The 23,367-nt window shown below is 35.8% G+C and overlaps 1 protein-coding gene across 1 annotated transcript in view; it reads right to left on the bottom strand.

Annotated features, from left to right (window-relative positions):
- The window catches only part of COL24A1 (collagen type XXIV alpha 1 chain), a 410,068-nt gene that overhangs the window by 133,576 nt on the left and 253,125 nt on the right, over nt 1-23,367 (bottom strand). The window contains exons 30-33 of the mRNA XM_043575479.1: nt 20,652-20,705; nt 20,353-20,397; nt 20,188-20,232; nt 4,556-4,609 (exon numbers count right to left, since the gene is read on the bottom strand). Coding sequence (XP_043431414.1) covers nt 4,556-4,609; nt 20,188-20,232; nt 20,353-20,397; nt 20,652-20,705 — 198 coding nt within the window. The remainder of the gene's footprint in view (nt 1-4,555; nt 4,610-20,187; nt 20,233-20,352; nt 20,398-20,651; nt 20,706-23,367) is intronic.

Raw genomic sequence — 23,367 nt, forward strand, 5'->3', positions numbered from 1 at the left:
AGGTCTTTAGTGTAAGGTTTTATGTTATCTGGCTGGGAATTAGGCTGTGTTTACTGTTTGCTGCACTATGGTGTCAGAGGATAAATTTCCTCCTAGTGTCATTGTGTTTGTCTTGTCCATTGTCTTCAGGCTTTCCCAGAGACACCTTTAAAAGGTTTAAAAGGTTTAAAAGGTTTGTGTCTGTAGTTCTTTTAGCTGTAATCCTCAGCTATTAAATAGGAGCCCTATTTATGTGGTGGTGAGTTAAGGTGGGGGGTGGGAAGAAGCATTCTATAGTTTTATGATATAGAAATGGCTAGGGCTGGGAATTGTTCTTCCCAGTCCAGTAGGCTTTGGTGAAACCCCAAACAGTTAGCTCTGACAAAGCAGGTTCCCTTGAGGGCAAGCCTTGTTAAGGAGAACAGAGAAGTCTGGGTATATTTCAAAGTGGTTATTTTTCCCATCCCACTGCTAGACGCAGAAATAGACATTTCTCTGAACTTTATAGTGAGAACCTAGCAGGTCTCCTGGAGGTAAAACTCAGTAACAAGTGGGGCCTTCTTAGGAGCCTCTCTTAGTTTTTTAACACTTAAGATACTCTAAACTGTGTCTTCAGCAATTTGCCAATTATAGTTTAAAGTGCTCCTACCATCCAATTACAGGCTTCTTTTTAAAAAAAAAATTTTTTTTAACGTTTATTTATTTTTGAGACAGAGAGAGACAGAGCATGAACGGGGGAGGGTCAGAGAGAGAGGGAGACACAGAATCTGAAACAAGCTCCAGGCTCTGAGCAGTCAGCACAGAGCCCAACGCGGGGCTCGAACTCACATACTGCGAGATCGTGACCTGAGCCGAAGTTGGACGCTTAACCGACTGAGCCACCCAGGCGCCCCAATTACAGGCTTCTGCTTCTGGTAAGCTCTGGTTCTCTCTATCCTCCTGTCTGTCTCTCCAGTTTTCAGGCAATAGTTTGTCCTTTGACCTCATTGATCTAAAAAGAGTTGTTGATTTTCAGTTTGCTAGGCTTTTGCCTTATTGTAAGAAGGGGAATGGCAGCTTCCAAGTTCCTTACAATTCAGACCAGAAATCGTTTTATTATAAATTTTAATAAATCAAGAGTAGTTGCTGAATTTTAATGAGTACTGGTTTTTAGCATTTTCCCAGTATATCTGTTATATGTTATAATAAGGTTTTCTTAATATTAAGTAATTTTCCCTTTGTAATTCCTCTTTTGCATCATCTTTCACTTCATTCAGTTAATTCTTTTTATATAGTTGATTTTACTTGATATTTTTGGTATTTAATTGAAATTCATCTCTAGCCTTTCATTTTTTCTTTTTCTGTATGGCTTTAGAATTGTCAAAATTTTACTGAGACACTGATATGGGATCTTCTTTCATCATTTGTTTCTAGAACTTTTGCCATTTTTAATATCTTCATGAGTAATTTAATGTTAGTTTTCATCAAATACTTTTAATTAGCCTGAGAATCCTGTTAATTATCTTTTAAGGTAAGTGGAAGTGACTTCTGGTACTCAACTAAGGAAGTGTACATAGAAAATAATATTTTTCAAATTGGAGGGTATATTCTAAAGCAAGCTTATCAAGAATTGACCTTTTTTAAACTACAGCACTCCCCTCATCTTCCTTTTTAAAGGCAATTTTCAATGTTTAAAGATAGCAAAAATATTTATTTGGGTCAGCCAGACACTTAGGAATCATACTTTACATATGGAAATCTATCTCCTATAGATTTTATATCTCCTTGTGAATCTTTTATATCCATGCACTTCTTTTTTTCTGCTAATCAAAAGGGTTCTACCATCTCTTACTTGGATTATTGTAACAGAAAGCAGTTCTTGTCCATTCCTAGTCCCTTCCAATTTGTTTGAATAATCTTTGCAACACAATAATATCATCATAAAACTAGCCCTATCTCTTCAAAGACATTATTTTCTTCGTATGATAAAAATACAAATCCTTGGTAATAGGGCTCATAAAGCCACATGTTTTGTTCTCTGCCTCTTTTGCCATCCTTTTCTTTTTTTTTTTTTTAATTTTTTTTTTCAGTGTTTATTTATTTTTGGGACAGAGAGAGACAGAGCACGAACGGGGGAGGGGCAGAGAGAGAGAGGGAGACACAGAATCGGAAACAGGCTCCAGGCTCTGAGCCATCAGCCCAGAGCCTGACGCGGGGCTCGAACTCACGGACCGTGAGATCGTGACCTGGCTGAAGTCAGACGCTTAACCGACTGCGCCACCCAGGCGCCCCTTCAGTTTGTTTTTAAATCCCTACCTTGATATTAGACAGTATTATATCAGTAAATTGATTTCTTTAAAAAAAATTTTTTTTTCAACGTTTATTTTTGGGACAGAGAGAGACAGAGCATTAACTGGGGAGGGGCAGAGAGTGAGGGAGACACAGAATCCGAAACGGGCTCCAGGCTCTGAGCCGTCAGCCCAGAGCCCAACGCGAGGCTCGAACTCACGGACCGCGAGATCGTGACCTGGCTGAAGTCGGACGCTTAACCGACTGCGCCACCCAGGCGCCCCTTGCCATCCTTTTCTTACACTTACTTCCTACCTGACTCTGTGCCCCCACAAGGCTAGTCTTCTTTAAGATCTTCAAATAAATATGCAGAGCTTCCTCTCAGCTCATGTTCTCTCTAAAATGACCTCTCCCCATCTTTGCCTAAGTAACGACTATTCATTCTTCAGATCCCAGCTCAAATGCTCCTCCTCCTGAAGCCTTCCCTAAGGATAGTTTCTCTGTTATACATTCTCTTAGAATTGGATGCCTGTACTTCACAGCATTTAGCTCAGTTTGCAATTTTCCATTGTTCTCTGTGATAATCTAATTAGTACATATTTACATCATTAGGCTGAAACCTCCATACTTACCACCATACTCCCAGTGCTGGTACTTAATGAATATTTGTTGACTGAATGAATGAATGGTCAACTATCCAAACCCCAATATTTGCATTGCAATGAGCAAATTAGTTTGAATCTTGTCTGGGAAAAAGACAACTCTCAGGGGTCTTGACTATAGAAAAGATGTGGTTTCTCTTACTATTCTTAAAATATAAATCTCCACATATCTTCTGTGTCTCTCATTTTACCAATTTACTTCCTTTCTTTTCTATAATTTAACTAGGCAACTCAAATATATAAAGCAAAGCCCATAACATCCATTATAAGCTTATTTGCATTTTATTTACCAGACCCACTGACCCAGTGACCTGAATGTCAAGTTTTAGGTGCTATTAAACTATTAAATTGTTTATACTTATAGTAACAAACATTTTCTTGTATAAAGCCTAAGCTATTGTCTCTGCTGTTGGCATAGCTCTTTTGACATACTTTACTTAAATGTGTTCCTTATTAAGTTAGTTTCCATTGCATTTCACTGCATCTAATATTACTGGCTGACTGATTTTGCTTTTTGGGTATAAGACCTTTTGTTAATTCAGTTTGACAAACATACACTAAATTGATCTAATATGCCAGGTATTATACCAGGCAGGATTATAAACATGAGAAAAGTGGTCTCTAACTTCAAAGAGATATAAAATTTTTAGAGGAAAGAGATATTTAAGTAAATAATGTTAAAGACGGTTGCATTATTTTTGGTCAAATAAAGATTAGGATACAACAAGAGATATAAAACAGGGAGAGAACCAAAAAGAGTTCATTTGATAAACATCATTTTTAAAATTCTTTATTTGGAGAGATTTATATTTACATTTAAATGTTTACTTCTTGCTTAGAGAGCTTACACCAGAGATTAAATATGTAGAGGAGGAAATGAACACAATTTGGTAAGAATAGCTCTTTGTTAAATTTTCCACTTGCTACTAGCTAAATGAATTATGCAAAGGCCACCTGTAAACCTTTGGGTCAACTAATAGATAAGATCAACCCAGTAGAATTTCCAAGACTATATTGTATTATAAATCTTACAAGCATGTTATAGCATATTACACCTAATACTATTAACCAGAAGAATGACTACATAGGAAATAAAGAATAAGTTGTGAGAAAGTGGGTGTGAGAAAGTCTTTCCTTTTAACAATCATTTTCCATGGAAATTTTATAATCGAATCACATTTATGAAATTGTGATGTAAGATTTTGCATTACTGGTGTACCAACGTTTCTGTCATGTTTGTGCATTTGGGCCCATCAGATGTAGAGTTTGGCTTCTTTGTATGGTATTTCATTACAGAGTTGGCCACAAAAATATGATTGTGTGTGTGTGGCAATGTAATAATCATTATAAGAACAGCTAGCCATTCACAAAGAAAATTTCTGTGAGTCAATAAAACAGAGCTGTCTTTGTTGAAAATAGAAATATGTGAAGTTTTAGCAGTTCCAGAGAGATAGGAACATTTGACAATATAAGACCAGAAAGGTAATAAAGACTATATTCACAGCAAAATATTTTCTATAGAATTAGGTGTCCATGATAAATGCTGCTTTCAAAAATGTACCACCACAGTACAGGAGGGCAATAACAAGAAGGTAAATGTATATTATGAGGAAAATACAATTAGAAAAATATAAAGTTAAACTTACTGGTTCTCCTTCAAGTCCTCTGTCTCCTGTACTCCCAGGGGGTCCTTGTAAACCCTGAATAAACAAAGGCAAAATTTGAAGAAAAAGTGATGCTTGAAAATGTTTTAGTTTCCTTACCTCAGCTTTCCTTTACAATCCTCCCACCTAACTTTTCTGTCAACCTCTATTCTCTCTTTTCTTTCTGTGGTAAAATATACATAACATAAAGTTTTCCATTTTAATACTTTTTAAGTGTGCAGTTTTGTGGCATTAAGTACCTTCACATTGTTGCACTACTATAATCACTATTTATTTTCAGACCTTTTTATCTTCCCAGACTGAAATTCTATCCCCATTAAAAAACATCCTTTCTCCCTCCCCAGTTCCCCTGGAAACCACAATTCTTGTGTTCCGCCTTTAATTTGATTACTTAAAGTGCCTTATATAAGTAGAGTTATACCACATTTGCTCTTTTGTCTCTGACTTATTTCATGTGGCATAATGTCTTCAAGTTTCACCAATATTGTAACATGTATCAAAACTTCCTTCATTTTTGGAAAGGAGGAGATGCTAGTGGAGTATGAAAACCCTAGGCTCACCTAGTCCCACAAATACAAGGTAACTATAAAATCATCCTAGGTACCCCAGAAATCAACCTGAAGACTGAAAGAACAAACTCCACAACTAAAAGGAGAGAAAAGGTCACACTGAAGAAGGCAGGAAGTATAGAGACATGGTTTAGGGGAGAAATGGATCCTGGCTGCTGTGTAGGGGAGGGAGTAATGGTTTTGGAGAAGGTCAAGAGAGAGGAGCACACAGCGGAATGCAAAATGAGAATGTTTCCCATACTATTGGCTTAGGAAATCAGAAGGGCTGAATTTTGTGAGTTTTTGCACTCACTGGGGCTTAAAGCCTAGAATTTTAAAGGTTAACAGGCTTGGCAGAGATTGAGCCTGAAAAGCACTGCACTGCTCTTGGACAGAAGGCAGGCAGACAACCTAGGGGCATACAGTGTGGAAACAGTAATATGAAGAACTCCTCAGGCACAGTGGGGAGATGATTCACTCTTCTTGGAGTAGGTCTCTGAGAGGCAGCTTTCAAGGAGATGCCTCTCCACTTCTCTGGAACAAAGTTGCTGCCAACACCATTTTTCTCCCCCATCCCTCAGCATAAACACAGAGCCACCTGCAGGAAAAAGCACAGTGCTGGCACTGTCTGCCTACCATGCTTACACTAAGCCCCACCACCCTGCACTCTGGTGGAACTGCCTTTCTTGGTCATGCCTGCCTCAGTCCCAGTGTGGCAGGCTCCTCTGCAAGAAGACCAACACAAATCCCTGACCACACCACATCTGCCTACTAGAGAGTTTTGCAGGGCCTCAATTCTGGTGGAGGCGGTGACAGGTCTCATTTCACAGGAAGACTAGAGAACACCTAGTTACATCTCACCACATTCAGGCCAAGGACCAATAATTGCCCACAGCAGGCAAGAGGAGCCTCTGCCGATGAACAGCCTGAAGGGTAGAGCAGCTGGAACAAAATAGCAGGGCATATGCAGCACACACTGGAGACACTCCCTGAAGTGTCAGGTCCTGGATACTAACTTATTTCTTCATAAGGTCATTACTTTCAGGAACAGGAGACATAACTGGCTTTTCTAACACAGAGAAGCAAGCAGAGACTTAGACAAAATGAGAAGACAGAGGAATTTATCCCAAATGAAAGAACAAGATAAAGTTGTGGCCAGAGATCTAAGCAAAACACATATGAGTAACATGCCTGAAGGAGAATTTAAACCATGATAAGGATACTCGCCAAAGTTGAGAAAAGAATGGAGGGCATCAGTGAGACCCTTATCACAGAGATAGAAGAGTTAAAAAAAAGAATCAGTCAGAGGTGAAGAGTGCAATAAATAAGATTAGAAACACACCTGATGTAATGAACATCAAGTTGGAAGAAGCAGAGGGATGAATTAATGACCTAGAAGACAAAATAATGGAAAGCAATAAAGCTTAACAAAAGAGAGAAAGAAGAATTATGCAAAATGAGAATAGGCTTAGGGAACTCAGTGGCTCCATCAGACATAGTAACATTTGTTTTATAGGAGTCCCAGGAGAAGAAGAGAGAAAAAAAGGGGCAGAAAATTTACTTGAAGAAATAATATCTGAAAACTTCCCTAATCTGGGGAAGAAAATAGACATCCCAATCTAGGAGGCACAGAGAATTTCCATCAAAATCAACAAAAGTAGACCCACACCAGACATATCGTAATTAAATTTGCAAAATTTAGTAATAAAGAAAATATCTTAAAAGCAGCAAGATAAAAAGAGTCCTTAACTTAAAAGAGAAAATCCATAAGGCTAGCAGGAGGTTTCACAACAGAAACTTGGCAAGCCAGAAGGGAGTGGCATGATATATTCAAAGTGCTGAATGGGAAAAATCTGATGCCAAGAACACTCTATCCGTCAAGGCTATCATTCAGCATGAAAGGAGAGATAAAGAGTTTCCTAGACCAACAAAAGCAGAAGGAATTCATGACCACTAACATAGCCCTTTAAGAAATATTTGAAGAGATTCTTTGAGTGGAAAGGAAAGACAAAAAGTGACAACCTAAAGGCAGGAAAAACACAAAATCAGTAAATCAGTAAAGGATACAAAATATAATAACACACCTAAAACATGGTGCAGGAGAGGAGAAAAGAATGGGTTCAAAGTTAAATGACCATCAACTTTAATGTTTATTTATTTTTGGGACAGAGAGAGACAGAGCATGAACGGGGGAGGGGCAGAGAGAGAGGGAGACACAGAATCGGAAACAGGCTCCAGGCTCTGAGCCATCAGCCCAGAGCCTGACGCGGGGCTCGAACTCACGGACCGCGAGATCGTGACCTGGCTGAAGTCGGACGCTTAACCGACTGCGCCACCCAGGCGCCCCAAATGACCATCAACTTTAAATATAGACTGCAATATGCAGAGGAGGTTATTGACAAATCTAATGGTAACCATATATTAAAAACCACTAATAAACATGCAAAGAATAAAAAGAAATAAATACAAACATATCACTAAGAAAATCAGAAAACCAGGAAAGAGGCGAGAAAGGATCAGAAGAAATCTAGGGAAACAACCACAAGAAAAATAATAAAATGGCAATAAATACATATCTATCAATAATGACTTTGTAAATGGGCTAAACACTGCAATCAAAAGACACAGAATGTCAGAATGGGTAAAAAAAAAATAAGGCCCATCTATATGCTGCCTACATATAGGAACGGAGAAGTATTTATCATGAAATGGATGTCAAAAGAAAGCCAGAGTAACAATACTTATATTGTATAAACTTGACCTTACTTTTTGAAAAATGTTTACTTAATTTTGAGAGAGAGAGAGAGAGAGAGAGAGAGAGAGAGAGAGAGAGAGAGAGGAGGGGCAGAGAGAGAGGGAGACACAGAATTCAAAGCAGACTCCAGAATCTGAGCTGTTAGCACAGAGCCCAATGTGGGGCTCAAACCCATAAACCATGAGATCATGACCTGAGCTGAAGTTGGACCTTTAACCTACTAAGCCACCCAGGCATCCCAATAAACTAGACTTAAAAAAAAAAAGACTGTAACAAGAGACAAAAAAGGACCCTATATAATCACAAAGGGGACAATCCAACAAGAAGATATAACAATTGTAAATATTTATGTACCTAACGTGAAGCACCCACATACTTAAAACAATAACAAACATAAAGGAACTAATTGATAATAATACAGTAATAATAGGGGACTTTAACACACCATTTACATCAATTAACAGATGATCTAAACAGAAAATCAACAAGGAAACAATGGCTTTAAATGACATGTTGGACCAGATGGAATTAACAGATATATTCAGAATATTCCATCCCCAAACAGCAGAATACACATTCTTTTCAAGTGCACATGGAAAATTCTCCATAATAGATCACATATTAGGTCACAAAATAGTCCTCAACAAATACAAGAAGAATGAAGTCATACCATGCACCACGCACTATGAAACTAGAAGTCAACCAGAAGAAAACATCTGGAAAGAACACATATACATGGAGGTTAAATAATATGATACCAAACAATGAATGGGTTAACACATTCATGGCTTTTTGGGTCAACCCAAAAAAGAAAATAAGTACATGGAAACAAATAAAATTGAGAACAGAATGGTTCAAAACCCTTGGGATGCAGCAGAAGTGGTCCTAAGAGAGATTATATAACAATACAGGCCAACTCAAGAAACATCTCAAATAAACAACCTAACCTTACATCTAAAGGAGCTAGAAAAAGAACTACAAACAAAACCTAAGGCCAGCAGAAGGAAGGAAATAATAAAGATTAGAGCAAGAATAAATGATATAGAAACAAACAAACAAACAAAAACCCACGATAGAACAGATCAATGAAACCAGATCTTCTTTGAAAAAAATCAATAAAACTGATAAACCTTTAGCCAGACTTACCAAGAAGAAAAGAGAAAGGACCCAAATAAGTAAAGTCACAAATGAGAGAGGAAAAATAACAACCAACACCACAGAAATATAAAAATTTACAAGAGAATATTATGAAAAACTATATGCCAGCAAATTGGACAACATAAAAGAAATGGAAGAATTCCTAGAAACATGTAAACTATCAAAACTGAAACAGGAAGAAATAGAAACTTGAACAAATAACCAACAAAGAAATTGAATCAGTAATCAAGACATTCCTAACAAACAGAAGTTCAGGACTAGATGGCTTCGCAGGTGAGTTCTACCAAACATTTAAAGAAGAGTTAACATCTATTTTTCTCAAACTATTCCAAAAAAACAGATAAGGAAGGAAAACTTCCAAATTTATTCTATGAGGCCAGCATCATCCTGATATCAAAACTAGATAAAAACACTAAAAAAAAAAGGAGAATTATAGGCTAATATCTCTTATCAACATAGATTCAAAAATCCTCAAATAATACTAGCAAATCAAATTCAACAATACATTAAAAAAATTATTCACCACAATCAAGTGGGATTTATTCCTGGGTTGCAAGGGTAGTTCAATACTTGCCAACAAATCAATGTGATACATCACATTAATTACAGAAAGTTTAAGAATCATATAATCATTTCAAATGATGCAAAAAAAAAAAAGGTTTTGACAAAGTAAACATTCATTCATCATAAAAAGCCTCAACAAAGTAGGTTTAGAGGGAACGTACCTCAACATAATAAAGGTGATAATATGAAAAACCCACAGCTAATACCATCTTAAATGGGGAGAAACTGGGAGCTTTTCCTATGGTCAGGAATAAGACAGGGATGTCCACTATGACCAATTCTATTCAACATTGTACTGGAAGTCCTAGCCACAACAGTCAGACACCAAAATGAAATAAAAGGCATCAAACTGGCAAGAAAGAAGTAAAACTTTCACTATTTGGGATGATATAATGCTATACATAGAAAACTCAAAAGACTTCACCAAAACTGCTAGAACTGACAAGTGAATTCAGTGAAGTTGCAGGATACAAAATCAAAGTACAGAAATCTGTTGCATTTTTACCCACCAATGATGAGGCAGCAGAAAGAGAAATTAAGGAATCAATCCCATTTACAATTGCACCAAGAATATAAGATACCTAGGAATAAATATAACCAAAGAGGTGGAAGACCTGTACTCTGAAAACTATAAAATATTGATGCAAAAATTGAAGATGACACAAAGAAATGGAAAGACATTCCATGTTCATTAATCAGAAGAACAAATATTGTTAAAATGTCTATGCTACCCAAAGCAATCTACACATATAATGCAATTCTTCTCAGCATTTTTCACAGAGCTAGAACAAATAATCCTAAAATGTATATGGAACCACAAAAGACCCCAAATAACCAAAGCAATCCTGAAAAAGAAAAGCAAAGCTGGACGCATCACAATTCTGCACTTCAAGCTATATTACAAAGCTGTAGTCATTAAGACAGCACGGTACTGACAGAGAAAGAGGCAAATAGATCAATGGAACAGAATAGAAAACCCAGAAATAGACCCACAACTATATGGGCAGCTGATCTTCAACAAAGCAGGATAGAACATCCAATGGGAAAAGACAGAATCTTCAACAAATGGCATTGGGAAAACTGGACAGCAACATGCAAAAGAATAAAACTGAACCACTTTCTTACACCATACATAAAAATAAATCCAAAATGGATGAAAGACCTAAATGTGGGACAGGAAACCATCAAACTCCTAGAAAAGAACACAGGCAGTACTTCTTTGACATCAGCCATAGTTACATCTTTCTAGAGCTGTATTCGGAGACAAGGGAAATAAAAGCAAAAAAAAAAAAAAAACTATTGGAACCTCATCAAAATAAAAAGCTTCTGCGCAGCAAGGGAAACAATCAACAAAACTAAAAGGCATCCTATAGGAGAAGATATTTGCAAATGGCATATGTGATAAAGGGTTAATATCCAAAATACATGAAGAACTTATAAAACTCAAAACTCCAAAACCAAATAATCCAGTTAAAAAATGGGCAGAAGACATGAATAGACCTTTTTCCAAGGAAGACATACAGATGGCCAGCAGACACATGAATAGATGCTCAACATCACTCACCATCAGTAAATGCAAGTCAAAATTACAATGAGATATCACCTCACTCTTGTTAGAATGGATAAAATCAACAACACATGAAACAACAGGTGTTGGCTAGGATGTGGAGAAAGGGGAACTCTCTTGCACTGTTGGTGGGAAAGCAAACTGGTGCAGCCACTCTAGAAAACAGTATGGAGTTTCTCAAAAAGTTAAAAATAGAACTACCCTTTGATCCAGCAATCACACTACTAGGTATCTACCCAAAGAGTACAAAAACACTAAATCAAAGGGATTCATGCACTTTGATATTTATTGCAGCATTATCTACAACAGCAAATTATGAAATCAGCTCAAGTGTCCATAGACTGATGAATGGATAAAGAAGATGTGGTATACATCTACACACACATGCGTGTATACACACAATGGAATATTACTCAGCCCAAAAAAATTAAAAGAATGAAATCTTGCCATTTCCAATGACATGGATGAAACTAGAGCGTATTATGCTAAGCAAAATGAGTCAGCCAGAGAAAGACAAATACCATATGATTTCATTCATATGTGGAATCTAAGAAACAAAACAAACAAGGCAAAAGGAAAAAGAGAGAGAGGAAAACCAAGGAACTCATAAGTATAGAGAACAAACTGGTTACTAAAAGGGTAGTAAGTGGAGGGATGGGTTATATAGCCAAAGGGGATTAAGCAGTGCACTTGTGATGAGCATCTGGTGATATATGTAAATGCTGAATCACTATATTGTACACTTGAAACTATTATTTACTCTGTATGTTTAACTGGACTTTAAAGAAAAACTTAAAAAAATTTCCTTCATTAATAAAGTTCAATAATATTTCATTTCATATGTATACCATATTTTGTATATCTATCTATTCATCCAGCAATGGATAGTTGGTTTTTCTACCTTTTGGCTATTGTGAATACTGTTTCTATTAACACTGGTGTAAAAGTGTCTGAGTCCCTGCTTTCAATTCTTTGGGATATATATCTAAAGTGAAATTGATGGATACTATGGTAATACTATGTTGAACTTTTTGAGGAACCACCTAACTGTTTTCCATAGCAACCCCACCACTTTACATTCTCACCAGCAATGCACAAGGGCTCTGATTTTTCTCCATCTTTGTCAACACTAGTTATCTTCTATGCAAATGTGTGTGTGTGTGTGTTTTTTTTAATAGTAGTTATCTTAATGGGTGACAAGTGGTATCTCATTGTGGTTTTGATTTTCAGTTCTCTAATGACTAGTGATATTGAACATCTTTTCATATGTTTATTGGCCATTTGCATATCTTTTTTGAAGCAATGTCTATTCAAGTCTTTTTGCTCATGTTTTCATCAAGTTGTTTTTTGTTGTTGAATTGTAGGAATTCCTTATATCTATCTATATTATTATACTTAATCCCCACTAATATACAGTGACAAATATCCAGAATTACTTCAAATTTAGATTTTGTACCTTTAATATTGATATAAAAATGATTTTTCCTCCAAAAATAATAACTTGTGATATATTAGTAAGTATAACTTATGCCCTTAAGACCTGGAGAGGCATAGGCGTCTCAGAACCTAGACGACCAGAAATGTCTAAATTGAGCTAATATCCTTTATTTTCCCCTATTTTTATACCATGCCATCTATGGTACCATTAAATTGAGTCTCAGAAGTGGAGGTATATTCTAAAATAGTATGTAAAACTAAATAGAATTCCACGTCTTCTTTGATCCTTCCATTTAAAAATTTGTGGAGCATGTACTATGTGCCAGACACTGATGACAGTTGATGATGTAGAAAATACTGCCCTTGTCTATTTGCAATTTGCCTGCTCTACATTATTGACCTTGGGAAGGTTGGCAAATATACGGTGGATCACAATCACCATTTTATATTAAAACTAAAAGCTAAGAAAAATATGACATTAAATCGGAAGTAAAGATATTAAAAACTCCTAGCAACATAAAGCTTTCCAAGTGATAGCCATTAATGCTATATTTAGTTGTGTATGGTTCTCTGGTTAAGGAAAGGAAGATATGTAAAATCACAGACTCACATCTGACTAAGGCCCTATTTCAGTCATGAAAATTATACGCTGCCTACATTAAGGCTCCAAAATGAAGAGACAGAATCAATGTAAGGGTTCCCTTTGTGCTTGGTATACCAACTGACACATAGAGCAGAAGTTCAGAACCTTGAATAATGTCTGCCCAATTTGCTTTGTGAAGTATGTTTGTATACAATATCAAGCTTAATATATACTTTTAATGATGTCATTGGTGCATAAAAGCTGTTTGGCAAAGTTATGAAATAATCTATGGATTCTACTTATTTTTATTACAGACAGGAAAGAAAAGCATAAGCTGGTACAAAATAAAAATTCCCTTTAAGGCTTTTCAGATACTATTGAAAATATATTCTTTGTAGTAGAACTTCTTGCTCCATTACTTCAATCCAGCAACTACAATAATGATGACCAGAAGAACAAGTATGTGGTTGCTATATATTGAGAGCCTATGACAAGTACATAATGAATATCATTTGATATAATTATAGAAAGTACCTCATTTTATTTTATTTTTTTTTTTAATTTTTTTTTTTTCAACATTTATTTATTTTTGGGACAGAGAGAGACAGAGCATGAACGGGGGAGGGGCAGAGAGAGAGGGAGACACAGAATCGGAAACAGGCTCCGAGCCATCAGCCCAGAGCCTGACGCGGGGCTCGAACTCACGGACCGCGAGATCGTGACCTGGCTGAAGTCGGACGCTTAACCGACTGCGCCACCCAGGCGCCCCGAGAAAGTATCTCATTTTAAAGACAGGAAAACTGAGGCTCAGAGATGTTAAATAATTTGTATAAAGCCAAAAACAGTTAGTTAAATGGCAGAACCACTATTTGACTTCCAATGTCTGACTCCAATGCCATGTTCATCTACTATACTGAACTGCATTTTACTGATTGCAACAAGAAATCATTCAATGCCTTTTCCATTTTCAGTAAATGTAAAGATCATCCTCAAAGACTTTTTATGAGAATAAGCAAGGAAGCATATGAATGTTATTTCATTGTAGGATTATAAAAACTATGTGCATCATTATCTGAAAAGGGAGGAAGAATTACTTTGTCTTTTGTAAAGATTAAGAAATAAATCTTTCTCAATTATTCTGAGTTCCTCCAGAGAAAACTACTTAAAGAAGAACCGTTAAGAGTTTCCACTTCCAATACTGGCCAATAGCTCCTATCAAACCAACTTATACAGGTATAACTATAAACCCAAGACAAAATATTTTTAAAAAACATTGGCGAAAGACCCACAATAGGCAAAATTTAGAGTGGAAAGGTCTACATGTAGAAGAAAGGAATTTCACTGTCTGATTTTTTTTTTTTAAATATGGCTTTTCAAAAAGAAGGTAAGATATGTAGGATAGTTAAGAAAAAAGGGGGATAAAAACCTGCAGTCTTACTGGCATGGAGACCCAGAGGGTAGAATATGGAATGACCATAGCTGTAGGGAAGTCAGCTGTATGGAAGAGAAAGTCAGAGAGGAGGAGCCTGAAGTTCTGAGTATAACCTCTGCCTAATTCTCTTGCTGGCATTTGAAGTATGTATTGATGTGGTAGAACTGAGCAGCCCAGCAAAGCCTAAAAGAACTGGACAGATATTTCAGCAGCCATTTACCACAGAGGAGAGAATATCTGGAGTTTAAAAGCAGTCAAGTAAAGAATTTGCCAAATTAAAAACCAAAATGAAACAAAGAGCACTCTTTAAAGAAATATAACAGAATTTGGAATTTCTACAACAAATCATTTAAGATGTCCAAGATATAATTCAAAATTGCTGGACAGGGAAAATTTCCCATATTAACAAGGCAATTAACACAACCACACTCAAGATTACCCAGATAGAATTATCCCATAAGTTTTTTAAAGTAGCTATTTAAAATATGCTCAGTAATGTAAATAAAAATACACTTATGGTGAATAAACAAACAGGAAATCTCAGGACAGCATCTATAAAAAATGGAAGTTATAGAACTGATAATTAAACACCTGAAATAAAACTTAAAAATTCAATACCATAAATAAAATTTCACTGAATGCACTTAAAATGTGAGTGAAGATAGAGTCATATTACTCTATTGAAAAAGGAAAAAGGAAAAAGGAAAAAGATTAAAATAGGAATGAATAAAAGTCCCAGAGACCTAAGGGATGATATCAAAATGTTTAATATATAATTATTTGGAATTTTTGAAAAAGGAAAGGAGAAAGAAGATAAAATAGAAAAAAAAATCGAAAGAAATAAAGTGGAAAATTTTCCAAATTTAGTGAAAATAGAAACTTACATACAAAAGAATCTCATCAAATCTCAAGCTGAATAAATGTGAAGAAAATTCATCTAGGCACATCATACTTAAACTACCAAAAGCCAAAAATAAAGAGAGAATCTTGAAAGGAGCCAGAGAAAAATGATATATTACATATGGGGGAAACAATGATAAAGATAAATGTGGACTTCTCATCAGAAATAAGAAAATGGCCATGTCATCTTCATAGTGCTGAATGCAAACAAATAAAAGAAAATCTTGTCAACCCAGAATTCTATATCCAGTGGAAAAATATGATTTCACTCATATGTGGAATTTAAGAAACAAAAAAAAAATGAGCAAAGGGGGGGAGGGCGGAGAGAGAGGCAAATGAAAAAACAGACTCTTAGCTATAGAGTACAAACTGAGGGTTACCAGAGGGCAGGTGGGTTGGGATGGATGAAAAACAGATGATGGGGATTAAGGAGTGCATTTGTGATGAGCACAGGGTGATGTATGAAAATGCTAAATTATTATATTGTATACCTGAAACTAATATAACACTGTATGTTAACTAACTGGAATTAAAATAAAACTTAAAAAAAATTCATGTATAAGAAAAAAACGATAGTGAAATAAAGACATTTTTTTGTAAAAAAAAATACTGAGAGAATTCATGATTGGCAGAGTTTGACTATAAGAACTTCTAAAGGAAGTTCCATAGGCTTCAGGGAAATGAATACATTTGGGTATGTATATATCTATATCTATATATCTATAAATATATATATGTATATATATATATATATATTTGGAAATGTATATCTATAAAAAGGAATGGAGAACATCAGAAAAACTAAATGCATAGATAAAAAACCCACTACTTCCTCCCACCAAAACCATAAAATACATATTTCACTTATGTTAAACCCAAAATACTTCATTTATATTAAAGCAAAATTTTAACTTTGCAATATGGGGTTTACAGCACACACAGATATAATACATAAAACATTTATGGCATAAACAACAGGAAGTTGGTGGTAAATGGGTCTATATGGTTGCAAGTTTCTTACAATTATGTTAAGTATCACTGTTAACTCTAAGAAGACTACAGAAAGTTGGGATATGTACTGGCAAACTGCAGTCTGGGAGTCAAATCTAGACCAGCACTTGTTTCTACAGAAAAAGTTTACTGACTCCTGACCTAGAATAACCACTTAATAGTGGTTAATAAAATAATAGTGCAGGGGCACCTGGGTGGCTCAGTAGGTTAAGAGTCCAACTCTTGATTTCTGCTCAGGTCATGATCTCATGGTTCATGAGATCAAGATGCGCATAGGGCTCTGTGCTGATAGCATGGAACCTGCTGGGGATTCTTTCTCTCTCCTGCTTGTGTGCTTTCTCTTTCTTTCTCTCTCTCAAAATAAATAAATAAATAAACTTAAAAAAATAATAGAGCAAAGAAGTATAGCTAAAAAGCCAATATCTAAATTAAAATGGAGTTCTCGTTGCCAAAAGAAGGCACTGAACAACAACAGCACCACTACAAGGAAAAACAATCATAAAATGATTGACCAAAGTACAACCAAATTGATAAATACATTAAATGGAAATGGACCAAACACAAATTAAAAGGTAGAGATTTTCAGTATGAATGAAAAAGCAAGACCCAACTATAATACCCTCACTTTAAATACCAAACCACTTTGGGGTGCCTGGGTGGCTCAGTTGGTTGAGCAACTGACTTCGGCTTAGGTCATGATCTCGCAGTTTGTGGGTTCGAGCCCTGCGTCAGGATCTGTGTCTCTCTGTCTCTCAATAATAAGTAAATGTTAAAAAATTTTTTTTAAATACCAAAACACAGATCGGTTGGTTGAAAGTAAATGAACAGAAAAGATAGGCTATGCAAACTATAAGTGAAAGAAGTCTGAACAGACTTATTAATCAAATAAAGCAGATTTCAAAAATAAATAGTATTATTAGGAATAAAAACTATTGCCAGAGATATAGAGGAATATTTCATAATGATAAAAGGGGATCAATTGATCAGGAAGACATAATCACCATAAACGTGATTACTCTAAAAATAGCATTTCAAAATATATAAAGCAAAATTTGACAAAATTAAAGACAGAAACAAAATTACAAAATCATAGTTGAAGATTTAACAGCCCTAACTCATCAACTAAAAGAATATCTAGACTAAAAAAATATTAAAAATAGGTATAGTTTTTAAAAATATTTATTTATTTTTGAGAGAGAGAGAGGACAGAGAACAAGTGGGGGAGGAACAGAGAGAGAGGGAGACACAGATCCGAAGCAGGCTCCAGGCTCTGAGCTGTCAGCACAGAGCCCAATGCAGGGCTTGAACCCACAAACTGTGAGATCATGACCTGAGCCGAAGTTGGACAATCAACCAACTGAGCCCCCCAGGGGCCCCAATAGTTATAATTTTTATAAGATTCAGAATTCGAAAAACAGTTACTCAGGTTTTACCACCTGAATAACACAATGGATCATGACCCTTCCTCAAAGGATTTCTCCTTTGAGCCAGATCTACACATGGATGGAAGGCAAGTATAGGAAATAGTGTTGGCCCATAAACAAATGTACTTTTCCTGGATATCTTGACAAACAGAATACTATATGTGTTACCATTTTTCATTTAATATATGGCTTTAGAATTATGACAATTTAATCAAACTATATAGCTATTAGGAGGATGTACTGGAACAAAGGTCAATCTGACCTTTCTATTACATAGCGCTTCCTGCTTGTTGACAGTTGCATAAATGACTAGAGACATTGAGATTATTCTCTGTAGGATCAAATAAATCTTTGGGGACATCTGGATTTCTTGGATTGATTGATCCTAGCTTCCCTAAGATCTCAAAAGCCTATTTCTGTTCAATCAAGAAGACAATACAGGTATAGAGCCATGTAAACCTCAATAACTACTATAAATTCATGATTTAACGTCCAATACATGTCATCCACTAAAGTAATTTTACTCTTCCAGGAGTCTATGCATTGCTTGACTTAAGCTATGGTTACAAAATGGTTCTAATGTCTTCTATTTGATTGAGGAAGTCAAACATCACATATCATATTTATCTAGGTGTATCTGACAGGCTGCAAATAAAAATAAAATTCTAAGGAATATCAATGATATATAAAATAGGTAAGTAATTTTTTTTCTCTAGACCTCATTTCTTTACAATGAAAAGAATGAACTCAATGGGCTCCAAATTTCTCTATGCATTGCTACATATTAGCTTTGTATACAGTGTAGCAAAATGGAAAATATCTACAGAAATAACATTTGCATTGATATAACAGAAACCAAGATGATGAATATTAATACTCAAAGAATATTCTTTGGGGATGACTTCAGTTAATAACACTGTCACACACAAGTTCTTTCCCTGAATACATTTTTCTCTTTTAGGTTTCTGGTGTTTTAGATTTGACCACTGTCAAACATAATGCCATTATGGGAAACAACAGGCAGGGGGCAGCAGATTTCAAAGAGGAACACATAAATGCAATGACATTAGTGACAATTGCTATAGCAGGAAAAAACATTTTTCTCTTATCCTTTTCTGGCTCTTCAGTTGCCAGCCATTTAAATTATTATCTAATTTTAGAATTTTAAATTGAGTATGTATATGTACATGACAAAGCAAAATATCATTAAAATTATAATTATCATAAAAATCACGATTCTAAATAAAACCAGAAATGTATGAAATGTATGAAAGCTCATAAGCTTATGTGCTCAAAATTTTTATATATGTGCTATCACATATATGTGTGTACATATGCACATATATAAAAAATATATATATTTAAATATATATTTGTTGTTCTTGTTTTTAACATTTCTCCCCTTCAGTTAGTGAACGAAGACCTTGTGATCTTCTTTTGGTTGACAAACTCCTGCCTGTTTCTATGCTATGACCATAAAAGAAAACTTGTTGCCACTCAGGGAAAAAACTATATACTTCTGAAAAGATTTTTTGATAGTAGGAAAATACGTAGCATTCGCTAATATTAAAAACTCTAAGAGCAGTGCCACGGCAAAGCATGATGACAGACATACGTCCACATTCCAAGGGTCTGAAGAGCACTGGACTTAAAATGAAAGTAGGCAAGAAGCCTCAAAGAAGTTTCTTGTTATGTTAGCTTTATCAATATTCCATTAATTTATACAATATTGCACCATTTTATTTTAAAATGGATTTTACAGAAAAAATTTTTTTTTATTTTTTTTTAACGTTTATTTATTTTTGAGACAGAGAGAGACAGAGCATGAACGGGGGAGGGGCAGAGAGAGAGAGGGAGACACAGAATCCGAAGCAGGCTCCAGGCTCCGAGCCATCAGCCCAGAGCCTGACGCGGGGCTCAAACTCCCGGATCGTGAGATCATGACCTGAGCTGAAGTCGGACGCTTAACCGACTGCGCCACCCCGGCGCCCATAGAAAAATTAATCATACCTAGGGTAGAGTAAAAGTAACAGTTATCACCAACAGTTTATAGGTGGGTAAACCTCAGCCCTACAATGAGGATGCAACTTGCTCAAGTAAAACACCACCCTAACGACTGAAGGAGGAAAAGAGCTGGTATTCTCTTAGTCTAGCACGTGGAATAGCCACAAGAGTTGTGTCAGAGAATAAACTGAACAAAATTTATTCATTGCTTAGTTATTCTTTATTACTTACTGGTTTCCCTTGAATTCCTCTCTCTCCAGGGTTTCCAGTCTTACCCTATATAAGGAAGAAAATGCTTGGGTCAAGGAACTCCCTCACCAATTATTAATCACACACGGAGAAAAATGGGGAAGATTTTACACATTCATCTTTAATGTTAAATGTTTTACTACTTACAGTAAGACCATAAGGCCCTCTTTTTCCTTGATCTCCTTTTTCACCCTAACAAAGTATCAATACCAGAGGAATTAATACAAATGTGAATTATGGTCTTATACATGCTAGCCTACACTCACATACAAGAAAACAAGGCATCAAGTATGTAGTTCAATATTTAAAAGAAAACATTTCTCTGTGTGTAATAAAAACTCTATGTATGTTTCATATTTATACCAAGAGAAAATTCAGAACCATACTTTTGTAAGGAAGGCTCAAAAAAACTTAACTGCTTATGAAATGAGAAAAATAGTGTTTACCTTGGAACCTTGTATACCTTGTTCCCCTATGAGACCATCTGGTCCTCTTGGTCCCTAGGGATGGAAAAACAAAATCCTCTTCTTAATTTTAAATGTTTTTTTTTAACATTCTGCATCCTTACAAATAAACACACTGTGTTCTTCTTGACAAACTCCTATTTGTTTCTGTACCATGAACACAGAAAAGAATACAGCTAGGTATATGGATGAACCTCTTTGTATGGGACAATCAAGCCAGTATTTTCAAGATTTAAGGCCAAAGAATAAAATATAAGACCATGACAACAGATGATTCAGTTGCGGAGGTGGTTACAGTACAGGTTTGTTATTTCACTATTTCGTTCATCTTGTTCACTGAGGAGCTAGCCACAATAAATTCTAAGAACAACTCTACACTAACTTAAAAGTGGCTGGCTTGTTTATCCAACTGTCTACTTGAGTTTTATATCTTGGGAATGGCATTTTTCTCTTTGTTAGAAAATGAGGGCTGACTGCATTGTGCCTGTTATGCACCTGCTTGTCAGTAGTTACTGGAAGATGGTGGGGACACAGAAAAGGGACAGAAAATACAGCTAGGAATATTCGTGTAAATTTAAATCTAAGTTAAGTTGCTATCAATATTCTGTTAATAGCTGTGAAGAACCATTAGTTGCAAAAGTCACTCTCTAACTAAATGGTAGTATATGTCTCCATGCCTAAACTATAACTCTCCTTAGAAGATCTAATCTTAAAGTCCCTTTCAAAGGAAGTAACTCAGTTCTGTAACACTGACAACACTGTCACATCTACTGTGGAAAAGGACTGCATTGTTACAGGGATACACGACTATAAGAAAATTTCTCCTTCACGAAGTTTATAGAATGGTAAGGTAAATTATACAACTGATGATAATATAGGGGGAGAAAAGGCATTTAAGGGTGAAAAGGATTCGAAGGAGGGAGAGAGTTTTCACTTTTTTGTTTAGCGAATAAAGATATCATTTTGACAGTTGGAGATCATGCTCTAGAAGGAACTCTGGACAGAGGGATAGGATGGTATGAGAAAAGGGTACAGAGGTAGGAAAGAAGATACCCAAGAATGAAAAAAGGCAGTCTGTTTAGATTGTCTATTGATTACACGTAGTATTTCTTAGTATCTCTATATTAAGTATTTTCTATACTAAGAAATTTTTGGAAAGACTGGGACTTGAAAGGTGAAAGACTGGAGTTTATTTTTAAGTCAATAGGCAATGAGAAGGCACTGAATGAATAGTGATACACATTTCTCAATACATCATGCTGATACGAAGGAACACCTTAGGTGAGGTTGCTTTAGCTTTCTGTTCTTCAAAAACTGCTTACTATAATAGGACTCTCTTCCTGGGTACTCCTAGGGTAGTGCATTCCCTGATCCTCTTAGGCACATTCATGGGATTAGAGAGAAGGCTCACACTCCATGAGGATCTCCACTGGTCAGACTAAAGTTAAAGCCATAGCTCTATAATCTCAGTCTGTATTTCCAGTACTCCACAATTTGTCCCTAACTTCCGTTTCTGCCCTATTTTTCCATAAAAGACTGTAAACTTGAATTACAGTCTTATTGTGTAGAACCTTGAATGTCAAGTTGAGGAATACGGACTCAACTGAATAGATAAGAGACTTTCAAAGTGTGTCACTCATTTAGCAAACATTTGCTGAGTGCCTATAATAAGCCAGGCACTGTTTCAGGCACAGAAGATATGGTAGGGAGAAGAGACACATCCCTAAATACATAAACAATGAAATAAACATATAAAATTGAACTATAAAATGACAATAAGTAGTCAAGTGTAATGAAGTAAAAAAAGAACTCAAGGGACTAGAGAGAATTCAAAATGGGGAGCCCTATTTTAGAAAGGGTGGTCTGAAAAGTCTCTCTAAAATGACATATGGGTAGACACCTGAAGGAGGTAAGATTGCAGGCTTTGCAAATAACTTGGGGAAGATCATTCTGACAGAAGAAATTGAAACTGCAAAGGTCCTGAGGTGGGGACAAGCTTGGAATGTTTAATAGTTAAGTAACTAAAATTTAAAAAAAGCAATTATTAAAGGATGACTGAAGTTTTAAGTGCAAAGATTCCTCAGGACCTGGTTCTAATCATCACCTTCACCTTAAAAATTCAGCAGCCTGTATTGATTCTCTTTCTCTGTCTCCTTTTAAGCACATTTCTCCTCTTTCTCACCTGTAAGAAAACACTTTACAAAAATTTTTGGAGTCATAACAGAAGGTGGTTGAGGGAGTACGAAAAGGAATGAGTGTGTCTGGTGACAGATGGTAGCTACGTTTGTGGTGAGTAGGGCATAAACTCAGTTGTTAAATCACATGTAATACACCTGAAACTAACAACGTGTTAGTACACCTGTAACAACGTGTGTCAACTATAGTTCAATTAAAAAAAAATGTGTCCACTGTTATTTAGGCACTCAACTCTTTTGCAACCTGAAATCTCTATCTTTCTTGGACATTTTGTTATAAATAACTAGTAGAGTGAGGACAGCATTAATAGCAAACAAACTGGAAGTGTAGGTTTGCTTGGGTGGAGAGGGGGTATTTAAAATACTTTCATATTATTATTTCATTTACTAAATGAGGACTATATGGGGAACAAAGAAAGACAAGTTTCTGCTCCTACAGTGATGACAAAGATAACCACATTTAGTTGTTTTTTTTTTTTAAAGGTCTAAGTATAGCAATTGCA

This window comes from Prionailurus bengalensis, chromosome C1 (assembly GCF_016509475.1).
Source record: "Prionailurus bengalensis isolate Pbe53 chromosome C1, Fcat_Pben_1.1_paternal_pri, whole genome shotgun sequence".
Taxonomy (NCBI): domain Eukaryota; kingdom Metazoa; phylum Chordata; class Mammalia; order Carnivora; family Felidae; genus Prionailurus; species Prionailurus bengalensis.